General features: G+C 44.9%; 1 protein-coding gene across 2 annotated transcripts in view; it reads right to left on the bottom strand.

The window, feature by feature from the left end:
- Nucleotides 1-23758, bottom strand: part of LOC145361999 (receptor tyrosine-protein kinase erbB-4-like) — a 152855-nt gene that overhangs the window by 36527 nt on the left and 92570 nt on the right. For both annotated transcript variants that reach the window (XM_080218018.1, XM_080218017.1), the window contains exons 6-14: nt 19281-19402; nt 18323-18464; nt 17465-17578; nt 11555-11675; nt 10274-10347; nt 7748-7838; nt 6542-6750; nt 2807-2939; nt 633-723 (exon numbers count right to left, since the gene is read on the bottom strand). In XM_080218018.1, the coding sequence (XP_080074144.1) occupies nt 633-723; nt 2807-2939; nt 6542-6750; nt 7748-7838; nt 10274-10347; nt 11555-11675; nt 17465-17578; nt 18323-18464; nt 19281-19402 (1097 nt within the window). The remainder of the gene's footprint in view (nt 1-632; nt 724-2806; nt 2940-6541; nt 6751-7747; nt 7839-10273; nt 10348-11554; nt 11676-17464; nt 17579-18322; nt 18465-19280; nt 19403-23758) is intronic.

The raw sequence follows: 23758 nt of genomic DNA, 5'->3' as shown, positions 1-23758 counted from the left end.
AGCAATTCCCTTCAAGATGCCTTGCAATTTCCTCCTTAATGACAGATTCTAACATTTTACCTACCACAGATGTTAAACTAACCGGCCTATAATTCCCCGCCTTTTGCCTGGCACCCTTCTTAAACAACGGCGTAACATTAGCTGTTTTCCAATCATCCGGCACTTCCCTGGAATCCAGCGACGTCTGGAAAATAACCACCAAGGCAATCCACTATCACCTCCGCCATTTCTTTCAGAACCCTCGGATGCATTCCATCCGGTCCTGGGGACTTGTCCACAATCAGCCCCTCCAGTCTGTCGAGCACCGCCTCTCTAGTAACAGTAATGTCATTAAGACCCTCCAGTCCTACCACCTTTCCATCGCAAACACCCAGCAAATTATTCACGTCCTCCTCCGTGAAGACAGAAACAAAAAAGTTATTCAATACCTTAGCCATATCCCCATCCCATTTGCCTTCCTAAAAGCTTGCTGTACCTGTGTACCAACGTTTTGTGATTCATGAACCAGGACACCCAGATCCCTCTGTAGCACCGAGTTCTGTAATCGCTCTCCATTTTAATAGTAAATTGCTTTTCTATTATTCCTGCTACTTGTGGTCAGTTCTGACACAGTGTGTCAGTTTTCCTCATACCGTTCCATTGCAGGTGGGGCCTCCCTCAATCTTCTTACACTCCGGGTGACACTGCACACACATGGAACCATCAGCATACTCTCGTTGGTCCCTGTAGAAGCAACAGTAGATCAGGTATTGATTCTGCATACTTTCCAGCAACAAGTTTAAGATCCCTCCATGATATTCTCAGCTCACATCAACCTGCAATTGTTTGCATCCATGTACTCCTTGTTCACAATGTTAGATTTGACAAAGAAACTGATTTGATTTGTTCTACAATCTTCCATTTACAGCACTGACATATTTATTAAATGAATCCAATGTCGTGACCACAACCACTGTTCCTGACAACCCTGTCAAGCTGTTGAGATCCATGTTGAATAAATGGACAGCTGGGAGGGTGTTACCAAGGCTTGCCTCAGTTAGTAACACTGGTTGGAATTCTCCAGCCCCCTCCCCCCTGCGGGTTTTCTCATGGCAGAGGAGACTCGCTACTAACCACCAGCAGGGATCTTACAGTCCCACCAAAGTCAATGGCAAATTGCATGGCTCGTCTATTCCACTGCCTGGGAACCTGCAGCAGGAGTCAATTTCAGTGGGACTGAAAGATCCACCGGCTGGAAGGGCTGGAAATTTTTTCTAAGTCAGAAAGTCGTAGGTTTAGGCACCCCATCTCCCCCAATTCTAGGATTTGAGTAAGTAATCTAGGCTGATATTCCAATAGAGTATTGAGGAAATGTTGCACCGTCAGAGGTGCAGTTAAACAGAGGCCTGTCCCAAATGATTCCAGTGGACATTAAAGATTGCTTGGCACTTTTTGAAAATGAACAGGAAGATAGCCCATCGTCCTGGCCAACATTCCTCCCTCAACACCACTGTCAAACCTCAGATTTACTGATCAATCACTTCATTGCTGTTAGTGGAAAGAGATTAAAAGTTTTTTCTCTCTTTGAGGGTCTTGACTCTTTGGAACTCACTTCCTCAAAAGGCAGTGGAAGCACATTTTGAAGAAGAGGTAGATTTTTAAGGCAAAGGTAGATCAATTCTTGGTTACAAGGGGGGTAATAGGTTATTGGGAGTAGATGGGAATGTGGAGTTGACATTACAGATCAGGCTGGAGGAGCCGAGTGGCTTATTCTTGCTCAGAATTTGTATTTATGCTTGTATGAATCTGGGGTGATCAGGTGATATCTTAAGTACAGCATTCGGAAAGTACATGTTAAAAAGCGACATGAGTAAACATTTGGTATCAATGATATGGCTGGTGAAAAGGCATTGAATTTCTACACAGGTTCGAAGATCAGCAAGTAATTAAACAGTTTATCATTTTCTTTCCTCATCTGCAAGCATTTCTCAGTTTCTACAAACTTCAATTTGATGAACAAGTCTCCTCCATATCCCAGCTACGGATGTTACTCCCAGAGTGTCCAGCAAGGCTGCTCTGTCACAGGTAAACGGCCACAGCCCAATCCAGAACAGCAAGAACCCAAAAAAGAATATTCGTTTTAAAACTCAGGAAATTGTTGTCTTGCGAGACAACTTTAACATTTTGATTTACAGGCTTCTTTTAAAGTGAGTGATAACTGTTCTCTGAATGGGTGACCAAATTCTCTCTTTCAGGGGGCAGTAAGTGCAGAATACATAATAGCTGAGAGCATGTAACAAAGCTGGAATTTGAGAAGAATGGTTCAGTGGTTGATCAACATTATCGGAGTTCCAGGATACAATTTGCCTTTGAAATGCCCTCTTAGTCTTTACATCCCATACATAGTGCAATTTTAAGCAGCTTTTGGCATGACAGAGTGGGAATGCACCTATGATTGAATGACGTGATTTGAACTGAGATGTTATTGTACCACAGCAATAAAGGAATTCCTCTCTAGACAATGATAATGGAGTCAATTCATCGGACAAGCAGCATTTAGCAGGAAGCTCCCACATATGAGCTGGATCACATCTTTCAGAGGGACTTTTCCCAGTTCAGACTAGATTAGTTTGGGCTGCAGGCACTGCGTATCACTGAGGACAGGAAATGCTGGGGAAAGATAACTGAAACTCTCTTTCACCCCCAGTTCATACAGGATGATGAAATTAGATCCAGCAGCAGGGGATAGGTGGGCAGATAGGTCAATGCTAACAGGGCATTGCAGGAAGTAATTCCAGATAATACAGCGAGTGTCACAATAACCTACCCCTCCAGGAAATTACAGCTTTTCACACAGATTCCACCACGACTATAGAAGCCACACGACAAGCACTGACTGGGACCTGGGCCCCAACAGCCATCACTGGAACACAAAGGATCACACACCTTTTCCTCAGCCTCTGTGAATAAAGAGAGAAAAGAAAACACACAAACATTAATACAGGCATCCAGCAGGTTTGAGCCAATATTTAGATCTAATACAACTCCAAGCACCAATTTCAGTTAAGGCAAGGCTATTGTTTCCCAATCTCAAACATCCATCAAGAACTTGTTGTTTGCAAAGGATTCAGAGCAGACTGCCTTCCTGTCCCCCTGGTTTCACAATGGCACAGTGATGATACATCGTTCTGTTTGTTGTTACTGCCCATCGAGGCCCAAGTCTGCTCAGATTTTAGATGGAGCAGCGGAAACATTAGTTGATTTGTGTCTGAGGTTCAGGGAGGGAGGGAATAAAATTGAGCCAGGATTCCCATCTCAGATTGCTATGCAATGATTTCTCCACCTCCTGGATATGGACTTCAGATAGGGACAGGATGCACCACACAGTCAAAGAGCCATCGTACACTCAATAAGTTGGATGAGATGTCAGAGGGCGAGAACCAGGTTGTCACATTTAAATAAATATTTAAATATGCTGAGTCTGTTTGAGGCTGGATACTCTGTGCTCCCGGGTTTTTCCTACCTTGGGGCACAGCAAGGACCCGGCAAGAATCACTATTGATCTCCACAAATGGAGTGACGGCCACGCTAAACACATCAGCAAGCCCTTTTTAAAGAGCGCCTCAATCTCAAAGTGAAATTGAAGACCCCCCCTTCCTCCCACCATGGACATCGGGACCCTGCCTCCCCTCATTGAAGGGATGTTTCCCCACTCCCCTCCCCAACAAAGATCACGGGCATTGGGGCATTAGTGCCATCCCAATGGGTCCCCATTCATGATCCTCTTGTCCCCTCACTTGATGACCCCTGCCTTGACCCCTCCTTCATGCTCCCCCCCCCCCAGGCCCCGTCCCTGGCAGTGCCCACTTGGTAGTGTGTGGGTGCCAGTTGGTGATGCCAGGCTGGCACTACCAGATGGGCAGCACCCAGCCATGTCCCTGACCACCCAGGGGTTTCAATGGCCTCTGAGCCCCCCCCCGTCCCCCACACCAGGTGTGATGGCCATGCTGGTGTGGGGGACGGGGGGGGGCTCAGAGGCCATTGAAACCCCTGGGTGGTCAGGGACATGGCTGGGTGCTGCCCATCTGGTAGTGCCAGCCTGGCATCACCAACTGGCACCCACACACTACCAAGTGGGCACTGCCAGGGACGGGGCCTGGGGGGGGGGGGAGCATGAAGGAGGGGTCAAGGCAGGGGTCATCAAGTGAGGGGACAAGAGGATCATGAATGGGGACCCATTGGGATGGCACTAATGCCCCAATGCCCGTGATCTTTGTTGGGGAGGGGAGTGGGGAAACATCCCTTCAATGAGGGGGGGCAGGGTCCCGATGTCCATGGTGGGAGGAAGGGGGGGTCTTCAATTTCACTTTGAGACTGAGGCGCTCTTTAAAAAGGGCACCTGATCTCTGTGAAGCTGGGCTTGCTGACATGTTTAGACCCCATCCCCTCAAAACCGATGCAAAAAACTCACCCCCTCTCAAAAAAATGACTACACGTGGACAGAAAATTGTGAAACATGCCGGTTTTCTCACCCAAAATGACACTTAGTCATTTTTTGACTAAGATATCTAATCTGAGAAAGGTATTAAGGCCTCTATAACAGTGACAACATTACTAAATGTCTTCACTGGCCTGCACAGGTGAAATGCAGAATATGCAATGAAAACAGGAAAAATGAGAGATGGAAGGAGCAGCACTGGCCAAACAAGCTGGCAGCCCACTTGTTTTTTTTTAAATCAGGAGAAGGTATTTTACCACCAACTGGTGAGCAAGTGGAATTTTCCATCCATCACTGACTTCACTGCTGAAACAATGACAGCAGTCTTCTGCAGTCCAGCCTCTGCATTAGTTGGAAATGCAGAGAGCTCGGGGCTGACTTCTAGGCACATTTTTCTTAATTCTCTTATCACTGATGTAACTAGGTAATTGTCTCCAAATAGAAGTTGTGTGTTTAACATACCAGCATTTGTTTTGGTATCAACTAAAACCAACAGAAAGAGTGCACCCTGCAGTTTGTTGCTGCTATTAAACTCCAGTCTGTGATTGTTCAGCCAAATTGTAAAACAAGTCAAGGAGCTGAAGTCAAGCTGTATGGTCTGAAGGAAGTTAGCAATCACAGTGAAAGCTCTAGCTGTCAAATTTGCTTCCTTTGTTCCAGCCTTTCACAGCTGTTCTTCTCCTTCTCTCCCAAACTCGTACTGGGAGTACGATGCCACAGCACCAACTCTTGCTCAAGGGGGTCATGACTCGTGTCAACAATTCAGTGAACATTGTTGGGCTGTTCATCTGTGTGAGGCACCATAACCAAGCAGACCTTATGTTCACCCGATGACGACAAACCCACACTTCAAGCAAGCGGTTGCTAGATCATAAGGTCTGGGACCCTTCACACTTGCCCTTTTCTAAATTAGGGTCCCTGACACGAATTGGAGCATCACGCCTAATGGTCTGCCTGCACTTGGCTAATTCAGGACAAAACCAGAGGTCTTATGGTGTACAGACAGTGAACAGAACTGCTGAGAGCCTCAATCCATGTTACTCTGTGGCAGGCCAAGTGGAGGTTCATGAGAGCAGTGACAGCTCTTTGACCTGCTAACTATCCACATGGGAAAGGATTCTACACTGCACTACTCTGATATACCTATGCCTCTTAAAGATAGTTCTGTGTTGCCAGACTACTTGTTTGACATCAAGTCCAGAGTGAGTTACTGGATAAAAGTGATAAAAGAGTGAGCCACAATTTCCCTCTTTTAAATATCGGGAAGACCAAAAGCATTGTTTTCAGACCCAGGCACAAATCCTGTTCCCTCACCAAGTCTCAGGCTGAATCAGTCTATTTATAACTTCTATGTCTGACTTGACCCTGAGCTGTCTGATCCATAACCACAGCATCACAAAGGTCGCATACCTCTAATTCCATAATATCATCTCTTGTGCTTCTGCATCAGCCAATTTGCTGCTGAAACCCTCATTTGTGGGCTTCTTACATCCAGGCTCAGCTATTCCAATGGGCTGGCCTGCCCTCTTCCACACTTTGTAACCATGAACTCATCCAAAACGTTGTCTCCCATATCCTAACTTGCGCCAAGCTCAATTAACGCCACTATCCCTGTGCTTGCTGACCTACACTGGTTCCCAGTGTACCAACACCTCAATTTAAAAATTCTCATCCTTGTGTTCAAATCCCTCACTCCTCCCTATCAATTTTAATCTCCTCCAGGCTTACAACCCTCCAACGAATCTGCATTCCTTCAACTCTGGCTTCCTTTGCCCCTTTCACTTCCTACACCCCACCATTGGCAGCTGTCTCTTCTATTGCTTAGACCCTAACCTCTGGAATTCCTCTCTAAACCCCTCTCTAGTTCTTTTAAGACACTCCTTAAAACTTACCTTTTTGACCAAATATTTGGCCACCTGTCCCAATATCTCCTTATATTGCTTATTGTCAAATTTTGTTTGATAATGTTGCAATAAAGCACGGTAGGAGGTTTTGCTGTGTTAAAGATGCTAAATAAATACAAACTGCTGTTGAGCTTCAGAGGAAAGTGTCCCCCTCACTTACTGCAGGTTGCTTCTGGTTTGTTTTTCTTGATGGTGGCTGGAAGGGCTAGTGTCCTCCGACGGTATAGCGCTGTCCAGTTCAATGTATGATAGTAGCAGAGTAACTTATTGAAAGCCACATACACCTGCCCAGCGCCAATCTCCTTCAGCGACTGAAACCCAAGAGATGTCACTTGCTTCAGCTTCATGATCATCAGAGAAAAACCACGGCTGTAAAACAGGACAATGAGGAGCACAGTGAGAGCTCTTGGAACCAGCTATGGTAGCATTTCACTTGATTTCACTCATCTATTCCCACCCTCGTGCAGCCGTATCTAAGAGGACACCTCTGATCAGAAGCTCACCGTGTAGGGGATCAGAGGCACAAAGCCATGTTCTAGTGTTCCAGGGCCGGCCAGGCACGTTCCCACAGCGTGATGAGAAACTGACCGAAACTCTCATTCGTTATAGGTACAAAAGCATAGTGGCTATGTTACTGAACTAGTAATCCAGAGGCCTGGCCTCATGATCCAGAGACACGAGTTCAAATCCCACTGCAGCTGCCGGGGAATTTCAATTCAGTTAATTAAATAAATCTGGAATTAAAAAGTTGGTATTGGTAATGGTGACTATAAAACACCTAGATTGTTGGAAAAACCCCATTTGGTTCACTGCCCATATCAAATTTGGCCTACATGTGATTGTATGTAATTAGACCCACAGCAATGTGATTGCTGCCTCTGAAATGGTCTGACAAGCCACTCAGTTGTGCTCAAGGGGCGATCAGGGAAGGATAAAAAAAATGCTGGTCTTGTCAGTGACACTTGCATCCCAGGAATGAATTTTTAAAAAAAATCACAATCACAATCAAAACTCCATCCCCTCCTGTCCTGACAGCTCAGAGTCGCACAAGCACAGACTCCACATGTGCCAGTGTGTCACCGAAATGAGACCACTTGGAGGGGGGGGGGGGGGGGGGGAGGGGTGTGCAGTGGCAAAGGAAATCACAGCTGAGTCCAATCCTGTTCTCACCCCATATGCACCAACTTGCGCTTTGCAACTGGAGCCACTGGATTTTGATCAGAAGCAGGATTCTGAACCGACATTTCACCACGTCCTCTCCCTTACCAGGATCCAGGCTGCTGAACTACCCTGGGCAACCCTTCAGCTATCCTGCTGAGATTGGCTGCCTTCACATTACTAAGCTTTCAGTTTTGTGAATTCTTACTTGTAGAGTGTCCTCCCTCCAATAGTAGTTAGATTGGAAAAGACACTGAAATCCGTCATGTTTTGTGGCCAGGACTGGATATTCAAGTAACCTGGAAACAGAATGTAGGCATGACTTTAAACAACTTTAGCAATTAACAGACCTCACGCTCAAACATCAGCCTTGCAGTATCATTGTTTTAGATTATTTGAGTAAAATTCTGTCCCAGCTCATTCTAAATATTCCAGAGTAGCTTCTTTTGTAAATGTTTTGCATCTTTGGCTGAGATTTCTGCCTGGCTCTACTCTGTTGTCTGTGAATCACTCTATAACTAGGCACAGACGTGTGCAAGAACAACCCAGAGCTGATTATCCCCCCCCTCTGCATTTTCCTTCATGTCTAATTTTCAAAGTCCAAGAATATTTGGCAGCCCTTTGGTCCCATGCCAAGAATGAACCTTGCTATGATCAACTTGGCGTTAAATAGACTACCCAGTAATCTATGCTCAGCTTTTCAAGCTTGTACCTGGTGTAAGCTGTACTAGCATAATATTGTTCAAAAGTCTAGTACCTTCAGGGCTCTATCTGGGATGGGTCAGACAGCAATACTTAAAATTTGCAGATCTCTGGCTTATATCAAAGCACAGCAATACTGGTGTTATGTAATGTACTTACAATATAATGCTCAGGTCTGCACCCAGAATGGGCTGAGATGGAGGCACATAAGGTTAAAACTTATAGCCATCAGATACCCAGAATGAAGTACTGATCCAGTCATTAGAAGTGATTAGCAAGTACTTAGAGCAGAGGTTCCCAACCACTATGCTGTGGCACACAGGAAGCTTGCAAGTGTGCCGCAGCCAGCTGCGGGTTTTAAACAGAGCAGGAGCCCAGGAAAGATGGAGATAAAACTCAGGGACTGCGCCGGTGGGGAGGAGTGGGCGTGATCCAGGCCCGTGTCTGCTTTGGTAACCGCCTTCTGGATGAGTTTCCTTTGTTTCTTTTAAATTTGGTGAATGCTTTTTATTTTTTTTTCTTCCACCCTCCAATCTCCAAGCACTAGTGGACACGTACATCTCATGTGGCCCCCATTCTGAGATATTTGTTTTGTTATGGCAAGTTGTGGGTATGTTGTTCATGCTACTTCTGCAATTTCTCAGAGTCTGAGTAATTTTCATGCTTTTTAAAAGAAACAGCTTCTGTTTTAAACTCTGTTGACACACACAACATCACTAGCTGATTGGATGGAAAGTGTGGGGATTCCCTTGTGTCTCTGACCTGATTGGTTAATGAGATTTCCCAGCAGGCAAAACTACTCAGGAAAGTTGTCAGAGGAAAAGACACTTGGAAGAGCTGGACTATCTCCCTTTACTTTTTTGAAAAAGAAGATTCAATTTGCTTAAGGTGTGGATGGTTGTCTGTGATTAAAGCCATGCTGGTCTAATCCAAGTAAAGGACCGAGGAGTTAAATCTGGGAGATTTCTCAATGGATTTTCCCTGAAAATGGACGGAAAACTCCGATAGTGTGAGCCTGAGCCCAACCCCTAGCATCAATCAACAGTGTCATCTTCACCAGGGTAGAGTCCTGACATCCTCACATATGAGGTAATGAAGGCTGCCTTTTCTGTAATAGATCTTAGAGGAGATATGCTGCACAAAGGGCTGTCAACTTGTTTCTTAATACCTAATGCAGTGAGTAATGCAAAAAGTAAAAGCCAGATTGTATTTATAGTAAACTGGAATGACCCACTAATTTGGCCACTATTTGGAACTATTAAATGAAATTGCAATCTTATATGTCTTAGCTCCCACAGTGTTCCTCCAAATTCTAATGAAAGATTATATTTAGTTTGTGGTGAGCAGGTTTGCTGGAAATCATTTACTCCCTCTCTAAGGCCAGTGTGGATTTTAGCAGTTTTTTCTTAAATAACAAATTTAACTGAACAGTTCAGGTCAATTTCCAGATATATCAAAGTCTCCTTGATTTTGAATGCAACGCATTTTGTTGATTTAGTTTGCAAGTAATGGTTTCTAATATTTCCTCTTTCTTCCTGACCATTGACTTGTTTAATTGAATTATTCTTAATTTTAAATGGGCATTTAAAATAATATATAAATAAATATAATTCAAGATTTGTTGCTGATTGTGATACCACTTTTCCAAATCTTTCTTTTTGAATGGCCTGAAATGGCAAATATCCGCATGGAACCTGCCAAAAACATAGCAGGCACTAACATTCCATCTCCATGGAAACGGGACTCCGGGTGACTGTGTCCCTTGTGTGTGGTTGTAGCCAATCACACACAAGTTCACTACATTGTGGGGTGTTTACGAGCAGTCAGTTCAGCAGAAAAATGTGGGTGTGGCGTGGAATTGTTTGTCTCATTGCAGTGTACCGTGTTACTGAAAAGTTGGGAGCCACTGGCTTAGAGCACTTGAGAGTTAATTTAGCTTAAGAACCAGCCTTCACATCAATGAACAGAATACGCAATCACCAAGCTACCAGACTCCACATCATAATTTTCCCCATCTGCCTAAGGTACCCACCTGTTATCTCTTGAACAGTTCTAAATACTTTCAGTTTTTCTGGATTGAGAGGTGCAATTTTGTGATACAGGTCCCTAAAACCAAACAAAAAAGCTGGAATTAAATTAATTCTAAAACTAAGGCATATTCTAGCATCTACAAATCAAGTGACCCTTATACCAAGTAAACCATCAGCAAAGCCAGTGACAAAAAAACTCAAAACACTTTGTAAATATGAGAGCAGCGATTTACTGTCAAATTACAAAGATAAAAAAAACTAAACATCAACATTCAAACACACTGAAAGCAGAAAGATCAGCTTTGCAACCAATTTTTTTTCTTCTTTCATGGTATGTGGGCATCTCTGGGTAGGCCTGCATTTATTGCCTATCCCTAATTGCCCTGGTTCAGACGGCATTTTTTAAGAGTCAACCACATTGCTGTGGGCCTGGAGTCACATGTAGGTCAGACCAAGTAAGGACAGCAGATTTCTTTCCTAACGGACATACTTGTTTTACAACAATCAACAATAATTTCATGGCTATCTTTACACTTAACTCCAGATTTTTATTGAATTTGAATTTCACTTTCTGCCGTGATGGAATTCAAACCCAGGTTCCCAGAGCATTACTCTGAGTCTTTAGATTATTAGTCCAGTAATATTATCACTACACTACAGTCTCCCCATTAAACTTAATCCATGGTGGGTGTGAATAGCACAATCCATTATCTCAATGAAGTTGGAAATAGTTTTCCAAGATGACTTAAACAAAGACAGAGCCAATCTAGTCGTTCAGCCAGAAATGGCCAAACTATTCAGATCAAAGGTCCCAGGTTTCAGAGTTGAAATGTTATAACTAACCTCTGGGCCAATAGAGGGGGGACGTTAGCTAGGGTTTCTGTAAGACAGATCAGACGACTGCTGAAAGATCAATTTTCTGACGAGGAAGGGAGAATTGAATGATGGAGTGGAGAGAGATGGTGGTTTCTGTAAGGTGTGATTTGGTGAGAGAAAGACTCTGTTCCATTCAGCACTCCTCCGTATTGCCCACCACTGCCCCACCCCTAGGCAAATGGATCATTTGGGCTCCCAATCCCAAGTGACAACTTCAACCAAGTTGTGCGCAAAATGGGATGGGTTACAACTCTGCTAATAACATTCCCCCCACTCCATAGTCTCCATTCATTATTTCGCTACATGACAACGATGGATGAACATTTTCACAGCCACGAGGGTTGCATGGGATTCACATGACTACAATTTCTTGTCAGCCATCAGTCCAACCAAGTTTTCTTCCTTACCCGTTGATACCAGTGATGAGAAAGTCAAGATTTCCGGTGATCTTTGTGCAGTTGATAAACTGATCAATGTTGTTTGAATTCACCGTTTGATATCGACTTCCAGCCCCAGTTCCTGCACAAGCTGGTCACATAAGAAAGCAAAGATCGTGTTTGAGTAATGCAAGTTTTTTCTCTTTCAAGGCATACAGGCCAGAAGGGCCTAGGTTTAATTCCTGGTCTGTTCTGAATTAGCTGGTCCCAGCCAAAGTAGAAACTTGGCAATTTCCTGTCATGAAGTAGACCAATATTCACTGTCTAGTCTCACACAATGTTGAAGGGCTGCAGACATCTGTGGAACTGTATCCAAGAATCAGCAAAGGGGAAATTATCAAAATAAAGTCAGGAAAAGGCGAAAGCATAAAAGTCACATTGGTAACCTAAGTATGGTTGAATTTGCAATTTCTGTACACTCATCTTTTGTGCAATACAGTATCTAAAATGGATACTGTGGAATCCAAGCTGCAGAGTCACTAAGTGCCTGATGGTGGTGCTGTTGGAGAGTATTAACTTCTTTAAGCTCCACGTCAGCAGCCACAAAGTTTACACATTCTCTCTTTGCACCACCCCCCCAAATAAACAGTCCGACAGAGCAATGAGACAATTTGAATGGAGATGGGTAAATCTATTCTGCCCATCTTAGCCCATTCATCCAGAAAACCTCTGCACTTCTCCATGTATTAACTTCCAAATACTTCTTATATGATTCCAGAATGTTTTGTCTCCACTGTCTAAGCTAAAGTCCACACGTTGACTGCTCTGAATGAAGAACAACAGCCCTAAATTTGCCTTTTGCCTGTTTGAACCCATGGAATTACCCAATCACACCAATATTGACACCATATCGCCTTGTCCTATCACCATGGTTTCTTTTGAAGAAATGTTCTGTATGTATTTTCTCCATACAATTTACTATCTTGTAATGTGGTTGAAGAGCTCATTTTTTTTCCCCCTAATAATACAATCCTTTCACACTCAGAAACAGCTTAGTGGTTGTTCTCTGTTCTGCCTTCGGGATTTGAATGTTTCCCTTGTGTCTCACTGGTCAAATCTGGACACAGTAGTCAATGTGCAATCTGACCAGGGCACTGCTATTTTAGCACAAGACCCTCTGACTTATACTCTCCTGATTTAGCAGCATAGCTCAGCATTCCACTTACTTGGCTGATTACTGCTTCACACTAACTAGGTTATGTTAAATGCAAGCCTCCTAATAACATCTTTCAACTGAAAGCCAGTGACTCCAGATGTTTGTACCAAATATCAGAAGGTGTCATATTAACTTGCATTGATATAGCTCCTTTAAAATATCGTAGCAAGTAAAAATGCCAACAAGCAAACACACTTCAGCTAAATGATGCAAGGACATAAATAGGTTGATCTGTCTGCCAATCTCAACTTATTCTTCAGCTTCCCAAGACAGCGCAGTTAGTCAGTTCCTCCTTGATACTCTTCTATGTCCGAGTCGTAATTTCTCCCCTTTACATTTTCCAGTTTAATTTTCACTTCAATCTTCTTCACACATTCTTTCCACCGCTGTGATTTAGTACCAATCCATTTGCTACCTTTCCCTTTTTGTTCAGTGTTCCTTTGCCCACCTTTCTCTTTGTCAATCCAAAGTCTATTTCTGTTGTGTGTACTTTATTACACTAAAGAAAAAAAATCTGTGTCTCTTATTATTCTTGCCACTGATTACATGAGAAGACTATTGTGAATAAAATCTGCTTCAGTGGCTGTAGGTTCAAGCCCTACCTGAGATTTGAGCCTGTAATCTAGGCCAGCACTTCACCGCATTAGAAAGGCAGTTCTCCACGATCACTGGTGCCATCTTTTCAATCATAGAAAAATCATAGAATCCCTACAGTGCAAAAGGAGGTCTTTCGGCCTGCACCAACAACAATCCCACCTAGGCCCTATCCCCATAACCCTATATATTGACCTTGTTAGTCCCCCTGACACTAAGGGACAATTTAGCTCGACCAATCCACCTAACCTACACATCTTTGGAATGAGGGAGGAAACCAGAGCACCCGGAGCAAACCCACGCAAACACGGGGAGAATGTGCAAACTCCACACAGACAGTGACCCAAGACTGGAATCAAGCCTGGGTCCCTGGTGTTGTGAGTCAGCAGTGCTAACCACTGTGCCACCCCTGATGAGACAGAGGTTGAGACATTAAACCGAGGCCCGCATCAACCTATTGTAGTGGACTATCAAGACCCCTTGCTGTTATTTGAAGCCCAGGGAATCTGTCTCAACCAGCATCAAAAACAAACTTATCAATGATTCCTTCAGTTGCTGTTTGTGGGTCCTCTCTGTGTTACATTTGCCTACATAAAAGTAGTAGTTACACTTGAAAAGTAATGTATTGGTAGGACATCCTGAGGCATGAAAGTCACTGTTTAAAATCAACGTTCTTTCTGTGTCAGAGCCAGTGAGAGGACCCTGTTCTGCTACTAATGGCTCACTATCAATCAATATAAAATTCCTTAAACTGGCACTTATTTATTTATTTGGAATGTGGGAAGAAGACAGAACAAGCATGGTTCTGATGAAGGCTCCATATCGGAAACATAAACTCTATTCTCTGTTGACTATTTCTAGCCTTCTCTGCTTTTCTTTCAAATTTCCAACACATACAGATTTTATTTTTGAGAAAACCACAGATCATTCCCATCACAATGCTATTTTGTTTAAAATGCAATTCACCATTGCTTCTGTTAAAAACCACAAATTTGACAGAAGGAAGAAAGATCTTACCAGCAAGGTCTGGGTAAAGGCTGCACTCCTTTAAAGCTTTTTGCCTTGGTCTTCACGGAGGAGGACGCGAATAGTTTGCCGGATATTAAAGATAGAAGGATGGTAGGAGTTGAGGACCTGAATGCGATTACTGTCACTAGAGAGGTAGTGCTTGATAGACTAACGGGACTGATGGTGGACAAGTTCCCAGGACCGGATGGAATGCATCCCAGGGTTCTGAAGGAAATGGCAGAGGTGATAGTAGACGCCTTAGTGATTATTTACCAAAATTCAGTGGGTTCCGGGGAAGTGCCGGAAGATTGGAAAACGGCCAATGTTTCGCTGCTGTTTAAAAAAGGTAGCAGACAAAAGGCAGGGAATTATAGGCCGGTTAGTTTAACGTCTGTAATTGGAAAAATGCTTGAATCCGTCATCAAAGAAGAAATAGCGAGGCACCTAGAAAGGAATGGTTTGATAGAGCAGACGCAGCACGGATTCGTTAAGGGGAAGTCGTGTTTAACGTATTTCTATGAGGATGTGACTAGTGCGGTAGACAGAGGGGAACCGGTGGATGTGGTGTTTCTAGATTTTCAAAAGGCGTTTGATAAGGTGCCTCATAAAAGGTTGCTTCAGAAGGTTAGGGTGCACGGAGTTGTGGGTAAGGTGTTAGTGTGGATAGAGGATTGGCTGTCTAATAGGAGGCAGAGAGTTAGTATCAATGGGTGCTATTCTGATTGGCGGTCGGTGACTAGTGGAGTGCCGCAGGGATCGGTGCTGGGGCCTCAGCTATTTACCATTTATATAGATGATCTGGAGGAGGGGGCTGAGTGTAGGGTGACGAAATTTGCTGATGACACGAAGATGAGTGGAAAAGCAAATTGCACGGAGGGTGTGGAAAGTCTGCAGAGGGATCTGGATAGGCTGAGCGAGTGGGCGAGAACCTGGTAGATAGAGTATAACGTTAACAAGTGTGAGGTTATCCACTTTGGCAGAAATAATAGTCGGAGGGATTACTATTTAAAGGGCGAAAAGCTGCAGCATGCTACAGTGCAGAGGGACCTGGGGGTCCTTGTGCATGAGTCGCAAAAACCCAGTCTGCAGGTGCAACAGGTGATCAAGAAGGCGAATGGGATGCTGGCCTTTATAGCGAGGGGGATAGAATATAAAAGCAGGGAGGTCTTGCTGCAACTGTACAGGGCACTGGTGAGGCCGCAGCTGGAGTACTGTGTGCAGTTTTGGTCACCGCACTTGCGCAACGATATATTGGCCTTGGAGGGAGTGCAGAGGAGGTTCACTAGGCTGATACCGGAGATGAGGGGGTTGGACTATGAAGAGAGACTAAATAGACTGGGTCTGGACTCGTTGGAGTTTAGAAGGATGAGGGGGATCTTATAGAGACGTATAAGATAATGAAAGGGATGGATAGGGTAGAGGTAGAGAGATTCTTCCCGCTTAGAAAGGACAGCAGGATTAGAGGGCACAGCCTCAAGATAAGGGGGGGGGTCGGTTTAGATCGGAGTTGAGGAGGAACTTCTTCACTCAAAGGGTGGTGAATCTCTGGAATTCTCTGCCCGTTGAAGTGGTGGAGGCTACCTCGCTGAATATATTTAAGTCACGGGTAGATAGGTTTTTGATAGACAAGGGAATTAAGGGTTATGGGGAGAAAGCAGGAAAGTGGAACTGATCCACTTCAGATCAGCCATGATCTTATTGAATGGCGGGGCAGGCTCGAAGGGCTAGATGGCCTACTCCTGCTCCTATTTCTTATGTTCTTATGTTCTTAAAGCTGGACCCCTCACAGCTAACTGGCAACAGGGCAAAGAACAAAGAACAACACAGAATGGGAAACAGGCCCTTTGGCCCACCGAGCCCGCGTCGCCATCTTAACAAAGCATTTTCGTACACCTACCTTGACCCATGTGTATGCGTACGGTACCCCCATTGGAAACCAGATTCAGGGGAGAATAATTTAGGGACAATTTGTTACACTTGGCCTTTATTTCTACAGCTAGTGGTTTGACAGGATAATACAAGGGATGGGTGTTTGGTTTTTGTTAATTGTCACCAAAAATCTCCCATCTGCATTCATGGCTGGGTTCTCCATCCCTGAGGACATCTAATCATAGAATCACTACGGTGCAGAAGGACACCATTTGGCCCATTGAGTCTGCACCGACTCTCTGACAAAATATCATACCCAGACCCACCACCCCACCCTAACCTCACGCATTTACCATGGCTAATCCTCCTAGCCTTGGAAAATTAAAGGAGTAATTTATCATGGCCAATTCACCTAACCGACATATCTTTGAACTGAGAGAGAAGACGGGAGCACCCGGAGGGAACCCACACAAGCATGGGGGGAACATGCAAACTCCACACAGATAATCACCCAAGACCGGAATTGAACCCGGGTCCCTGGCACTGAGGCAGCAGCGCTAACCATTGTGCCATCCTGCCAAGTCAACCACATTACTGTGGATCTGGAGTCACATGTAGGCCAGACCAGGTAAAGACAACAGATTTCCTTCCTTAAAGGACATTAGTGAACCAGATGAGTTTTTAACCACAATCGACAATGGTTTCATGGTCATCATTAGATTTTTAATCCAGATTTTTATTGAGAATTCCAATTACACCATCTATGATTGTTGGACTTGAGCCCTGTTCCCCAGAGCATTACCCTGGGTCTCTGAATTACTAGTCCAGCAACAATACCGCTATGCCACCACCTCCCACTATATGCACATTTTAAAATGTCCAGGTAAATTAAACAACTTAATCTAAAACTGAATAGATACAAGGTTAAAAGAAAGATACTTCTGGTTTAAGTTGGGCATCTCAATATGAGATTGCACTGCAGACATTTAGAACAAACCTGCAAAGATTATCTTACTTGCCGGATTTCCAAGTTATCTCCAACTCCAAGTTATCTCCAAGTTCCAAATCACATCTCTTAAACACATTGCAGTTTGACAGGCTGGATGTAATTCAAGTGATAGAGCTTGAATCCCAATCAGCTATCAACTGATACAGTATTAACTGAGAGGGTGGAAATGTTTGTAACTTAAAGTGTATTTGTGCCCAGGTGAGGGAGGGAGTTTGGTCTGTACTGCTCACACTTCACCACTCACCTTTCGGACAGAGGCCGTCACACGGCTCACACATTTTCAGACCATTTTTCTCAACCTCCATCTTGTCACTGGGACAGGCACGAACACAAGAACTCTGATCGACGACAAAGTTCGCTGCAGAACAAAAGACAGGGTGAACTTTCCAGTTACATTCCATGAGCACTTGCCTCAAAGTGCCAGTAATGATTTCCAGCAGTTAAAAAACATTCACCACAAAGTAAATTAACCACCAGGGTCATTTTTAACTTTGGGCAAGGTGAATGACACCAAAATGGCTGCCCATTATCCACTCTGCCTGATTTTCCCTCCCAGTGCCTTTGATGGAAGGGAAAATTGAAATAATGTATAATGGGCTAATTCAAAATTGCCGACAGAAGATAAATTTGCAGGGTGATGGGGACAGAGCAGTGGAGTGGGACTATTTGGATAATTCTTTCAAAGAGCCAGGATAGGCACAAAAGGCCAAATGGTCTAATTCTGCATTCCGTGACTCTCCGTTTGTCGAGTGTCAACACAGTAGAATGAAACCCTATCCCAACACTCCCTTCAATGCTGGGAGTTGGGGATGGGGCAGTGTGGTAATGTAAAACCAAGATCCCAGAGCCATACAGAGCAGCAAGATTCCAGGTTCCACTCTGGTCTGTTGAGTTAGCTGATCTCAGCCTGGACACCAGTTGGAGGTGGATTGGGGCAGGTTGTTCTCTCAGGAAAGGGGGTCATTACCATAGATAGTCCAGTGGTCCGTTACAGACACTGCTCAGTGTTGCATGAGCTCTCCTGATGAATCCATGATTCATAGAGAATGAAGTGAAAGGAAAACAAATTTACATCAACAGTGTAAAAACCCGGTGCACTTACCAGGGCAGCTCTTCACACAGAAAGCTCCGTACATATATTTGGTGTCTGGGTTGCGCTCCAGCTGATAGGACTGCTTGTTGTAAATTAATGGCTTTGGACAGACTGGAACACAGGCATTGCTGTCATTAAAACGCCTGCATGCCTGTGGGAACATAGCCTCATGTAAGAAACAAACTGACTAGCGGAATAACCATTTCACACGCTGACATTTGTGCACACTGCAACCCTTCACTCACTCACATGCAGTGGCTGTCTCTTAGCCTGTCTCAATCTGTCAGAGTCTCACACCTCTTTCTGTTAATCCCCATTGCTCACTCTCCATCCCCGTCACTGGTCTCACTCTCTGCCTCTCAATCCCTGCCTCAATGGATTTCAGTTTCAATCACTCTGGCTATCAGTCCCATCACAGCAACTCGCCATTGTCCTCAGTCTCTCAATTCCCACTCACTCTCCCACTTTCATTCCAATTAGTGTCCACCAGACATTTAGTCCCTAGCACATACACTCTCACGCTCACTATGCAATGCTCATCCCACTCTTACATTCACCACATCAATTCTGCTTATACAATCATGCTTCCTCCCATTCACCTCTCAATTTCAACGCTATTTTCCTGATGGAGTTATTTCTGACTGTAACTGTGTGTCAGGACTATTACTGTCCCACACTCAAATCAACCACATGCAAGCCAGCACCTCCTGCCTGCAGAGGAAAAAGACAAGCATTTGCTTGTTCTTGGTTACATCATCATCTCCTAGTAAAATGGCACAGGCTCAGTTCTCACTCCTGATCAAGTCAGGTACAGTTAAAATTTACACTTAGTACGGCCTGATCTGCTGAGTGTTTTGAGGACTTCTGCTTTCTTTTCCAATTTCCAGTATTCGCAATATTTTGTTTCTGTATTAGAATTCCCATATAGCCACCCATTGACGAAAGAAAAATCCTTTCCAAGACTTACAAAACAGTCTGTATCTTTCGGCCCTGAACATCCACCAGCACACTCGCTGTGGCAGCATTCACTGGGGTTGTGTTGTCCGAAGCATCGGCCATTGCACTGAGGAGCGCACACTGATTTAGTCACTGAGGGAAAGAAAAAGGGAGAGAGTGGAAAACAGGAAAAAGCTCAAGGTTGACAATTCCAACTGTCGGAGAAAGCTTGGAATCACTACTACTTTTTGTACTTCTCAATTTTTTTCTCCTATTTACCTCAAGACATTGATTCATCCAGCCTTCCACAGAGGCCAGGTACCCTCCAGTACCTCACACAGGTAAACAATTGGAGTAGGACATCCAGCCCCTCAAGCCTGCTCCATTCTTCACTGTTGATCTTCTATCTCAACTCCACTTTCCCCTTTCCCATAATGCTTTAGTGTCCAAAAATGTATCAAACCACCCTCCCATCCATTGAGTCTGTCTACATTCCCCGCTGCTTCTGTAAAGCAGCCAGCAAAATCAAGGACCCCACACACCATAGATATACTCTCTAGCACCTTCTTCCATCCGTAAAAAGATACAAAAGTCTGAGAACATGTACTAACCGACTCAAGAACAGCTTCTTCCCTGCTGTCATCAGACTTTTCAATGGACCTACCTTATATTAAGCTGATCTTTCTCTTCACCCTATCTGTAACTGCAACACTATATTCTGCACCCTATTCATTACTTCTCCCCTATGTACTTTATGAATGGTATCTCTGGGCTACTGCCTGAACCGAGTGCAGACGGGCATAAGGTTGACAGGATTAAGGAAGTGAATGGGTGGCTCAGGGATTGGTGTGGGAGGAATGGGTTTGAATTTATGGGGCATTGGCACCAGTATTGGGGTAGGTGGGACCTGTTCGGGCAGGATGGGGTTGGTCTGAACCGTGCTGGGACCAGAGTGCTGGCGAATCGAGTAAAGAGGACTGTAGACAGGGCTTTAAACTAATTAGGGGGGGGAGAGTGCGAGGGTAGGTGACATTACAGGACAGGTAAGGGAAGAGGCCGAGGATGTCCCAATAATAGAGGGAGTAGGGGGCGTGAGTATAGTTGGTGGCGTTACAGCAAATAGGGTCCAGGTGAAGGCTGGGATGAAAGCGCTTTATCTGAATGCACGAAGCATTCGGAATAAAGTGGATGAGCTGGTGATGCAGATCGACACAAATGGATACGATCTGGTGGCCATTACAGAGACGTGGCTGCAGGGTGACAGGGACTGGGAGCTGAATGTACAGGGCTATCAAGTGTTTAGGAAGGATAGGCAGGAGGGAAAAGTGGGGGGTGTAGCTCTGCTGATTAAGGATAGCATCAAGGTGGTAGCAAGGGATGATATTGGAGCCAAGGAGCAGAAAGTGGAATCGTTGTGGGTGGAGATTAGGAACAGCAAAAGGAGGAAGACGCTGGTGGGTGTCGTCTATAGGCCCCCGAATAATGATCTGGAGGTGGGGCGGGCTGTTAACGCGCAAATAAGTGCGGCGTGCAGGAATGGGACGGCCGTAGTTATGGGGGATTTCAATCTGCATATTGATTGGTCGACCCACGTTGGACGCGGTGGGCTCGAGGAGGAGTTCTTGGAATGCTGCCGGGATAGTTTCCTTGAACAGTGTGTGTTGGAGCCGACGAGGGAGAGAGCTATCTTGGATCTGGTGCTATGTAATGAGGCGGGTAGAATTAGGGACCTTGCGGTGAAGGATCCTCTTGGGGAGAGTGATCATTGTATGGTGGAGTTTCTGGTGCAGATGGAGGAGGAGAAAGTGGGTTCCCGGACACGCGTACTTTGTTTGAATAGAGGGGAGTACGGTAGGATGAGAGAAGAATTGGCGAATGTGGACTGGGGGAGCGCGTTGGAAGGTAGGTCTGCTGAGGAGCAGTGGAGGATCTTTAAGGAGATCTTTCTTGGTGCTCAGCAGAAATTTATTCCGATGGTCAAAAAGGACTGTAGGAGGAGAGGTAATAAGCCGTGGATAACGAAGGAGGTGAAGGAAAGTGTTAAATTAAAAGCGGAGGAATTTAGAGTAGCTAAGAGTAGTGGGCGAGAAGAGGATTGGGAGAGGTTTAAATGTCAACAAAGATTGACAAAGAAGTTGATAAAGAAGGGTAGGAGAAACTATGAAGCTGGGCTAGCGCTTAATATAAAAAAGGATAGCAAGAGTTTTTATAAATATATAAAAAGGAAGAGGCTGGCTAGGGTGAACGTTGGTCCTTTAGAGGATGAGAAAGGGGACCTAGTGGTAGGGGATGGGGATATGGCTAAGGTATTGAATAACTTTTTTGTTTCTGTCTTCACGGAGGAGGACGTGAATAATTTGCCGGGTGTTAGTGATGGAAAGGTGGTAGGAATGGAGGGTCTTAATGACATTACTGTTACTAGAGAGGCGGTGCTCGACAGACTGGAGGGGCTGATTGTGGACAAGTCCCCAGGACCAGATGGAATGCATCCGAGGGTTCTGAAAGAAATGGCGGAGGTGATAGTGGATGCCTTGGTGGTTATTTTCCAGACGTCGCTGGATTCCGGGGAAGTGCCGGAGGATTGGAAAACGGCTAATGTTACGCCGTTGTTTAAGAAGGGTGCCAGGCAAAAGGCGGGGAATTATAGGCCGGTTCGTTTAACGTCTGTGGTAGGTAAAATGTTAGAATCCGTCATTAAGGAGGAAATTGCGGGGCATCTTGAAGGGAACTGCTTCATAGAACAGACGCAGCACGGTTTCATTAAAGGGAAGTCGTGTCTGACAAATTTACTGGAGTTCTATGAGGATGTGTCTAGGGCGGTGGATAGAGGAGAGCCGGTGGATGTGGTCTTTCTGGATTTTCAGAAGGCGTTTGACAAAGTACCTCACAAGAGGTTATTGCAGAAGGTCGAGGGACATGGAGTTGGGGGTAGGGTGTTAGCGTGGATAGAGGATTGGTTGTCAAATAGGAGGCAGAGAGTGGGGGTCAATGGGTGCTATTCGGATTGGCGGATGGTGACTAGTGGAGTGCCCCAGGGGTCGGTGCTGGGGCCTCAGCTTTTTACCATTTATATAGATGATCTGGAGGAGGGAACCGAGTGTAGGGTGTCGAAATTTGCTGATGACACCAAGATTGGGGGAACGGCAAATTGTGCGGAGGGTGTGGAGAGTCTGCAGAAGGATCTAGATAGGCTGGGCGAATGGGCCAGGAAATGGCAAATGGAATTTAATGTTGGCAAGTGTGAGGTGGTCCACTTTGGTAGGAATAATGGTAGGAAGGATTATTACTTACGTGGCGAAAAACTGCAGCAGGCGACGGTGCAGAGGGACCTCGGGGTCCTTGTGCATGAGTTGCAAAAACCCAGCTTGCAGGTGCAGCAGGTGGTCAGGAAGGCGAATGGGATGCTGGCCTTCATAGTGAGGGGGATTGAATATAAAAGTAGGGAGGTCTTGCTGCAGCTGTATAGGGCATTGGTGAGGCCGCAGCTGGAGTGCTGTGTGCAGTTTTGGGCGCCGCACCTGCGCAAAGATATTTTGGCCTTGGAGGGAGTGCAGAGGAGGTTTACTAGGCTGATTCCGGAGTTGAGGGGGTTGAGCTATGAGGAGAGGCTGAATAAACTAGGCTTGTACTCGTTAGAGTTTAGAAGAATGAGGGGAGATCTCATTGAGATGTATAAGATGATGAATGGGATGGATAGGATAGAGGTGGAGAGACTCTTCCCGCTCAAAAAAGACAGTAGGACTAGGGGGCACAGCCTCAAGATAAAGGGGGGGTGGTTTAGAACGGAGTTGAGGAGGAACTTCTTCACTCAAAGGGTGGTGAATCTCTGGAATTCTCTGCCCGTTGAAGTGGTGGAGGCTGCCTCGCTAAATATTTTTAAGACGCGGGTTGATGGGTTTTTGATAAGAGAGGGGATTAAGGGTTATGGGGAGAGGGCGGGAAAGTGGAACTGAGCCACAACAGATCAGCCATGATCTTATTGAATGGCGGGGCAGGCTCGAAGGGCTGGATGGCCTACTCCTGCTCCTATTTCTTATGTTCTTATGTTCTTATAACGAGTGAGAAACAATACTTTTCACTGTACTGTGACAATAATAAATCAAATCAGTATCAGTCTTGAACAACTGAACATCCACAGCTCTCTGGGGTAGAGAATTCCAAAGATTGACAACCCTTTGAGTGAAGACATTTCTTTTTATTTCAGTCCTAAATGGCCGAGATAACATTTTGACATTCTTATTTCAAATGGTAGAGCAGACAGGAGTGTCCAAACTCACCAGCTCTACCTGCAAAAAAAAACGTGCATTATCCGTTCTCTGGAACGACTCAAAGTACAAGTGCCATCAAGGTCTCTTACATCTACTGAACAGGCAGATGGGGGCTTTCAGTTTAACAGCTAATCCAAAAATTACACCTCCAACAATGTGGCATTTCAGCAGCACTGCATTCAAGAATCCACCTAGAATATGCACTCAAATCTTGGGATGACGCTTGAAAACCACAACCTTC

This window comes from Carcharhinus amblyrhynchos, chromosome X (assembly GCF_965287045.1).
Source record: "Carcharhinus amblyrhynchos chromosome X, sCarAmb.v2.hapA, whole genome shotgun sequence".
NCBI lineage: Eukaryota > Metazoa > Chordata > Chondrichthyes > Carcharhiniformes > Carcharhinidae > Carcharhinus > Carcharhinus amblyrhynchos.
Note: the sequence above shows the minus strand (reverse complement) of the source record. Positions and strands in the feature narration are given on the sequence as shown.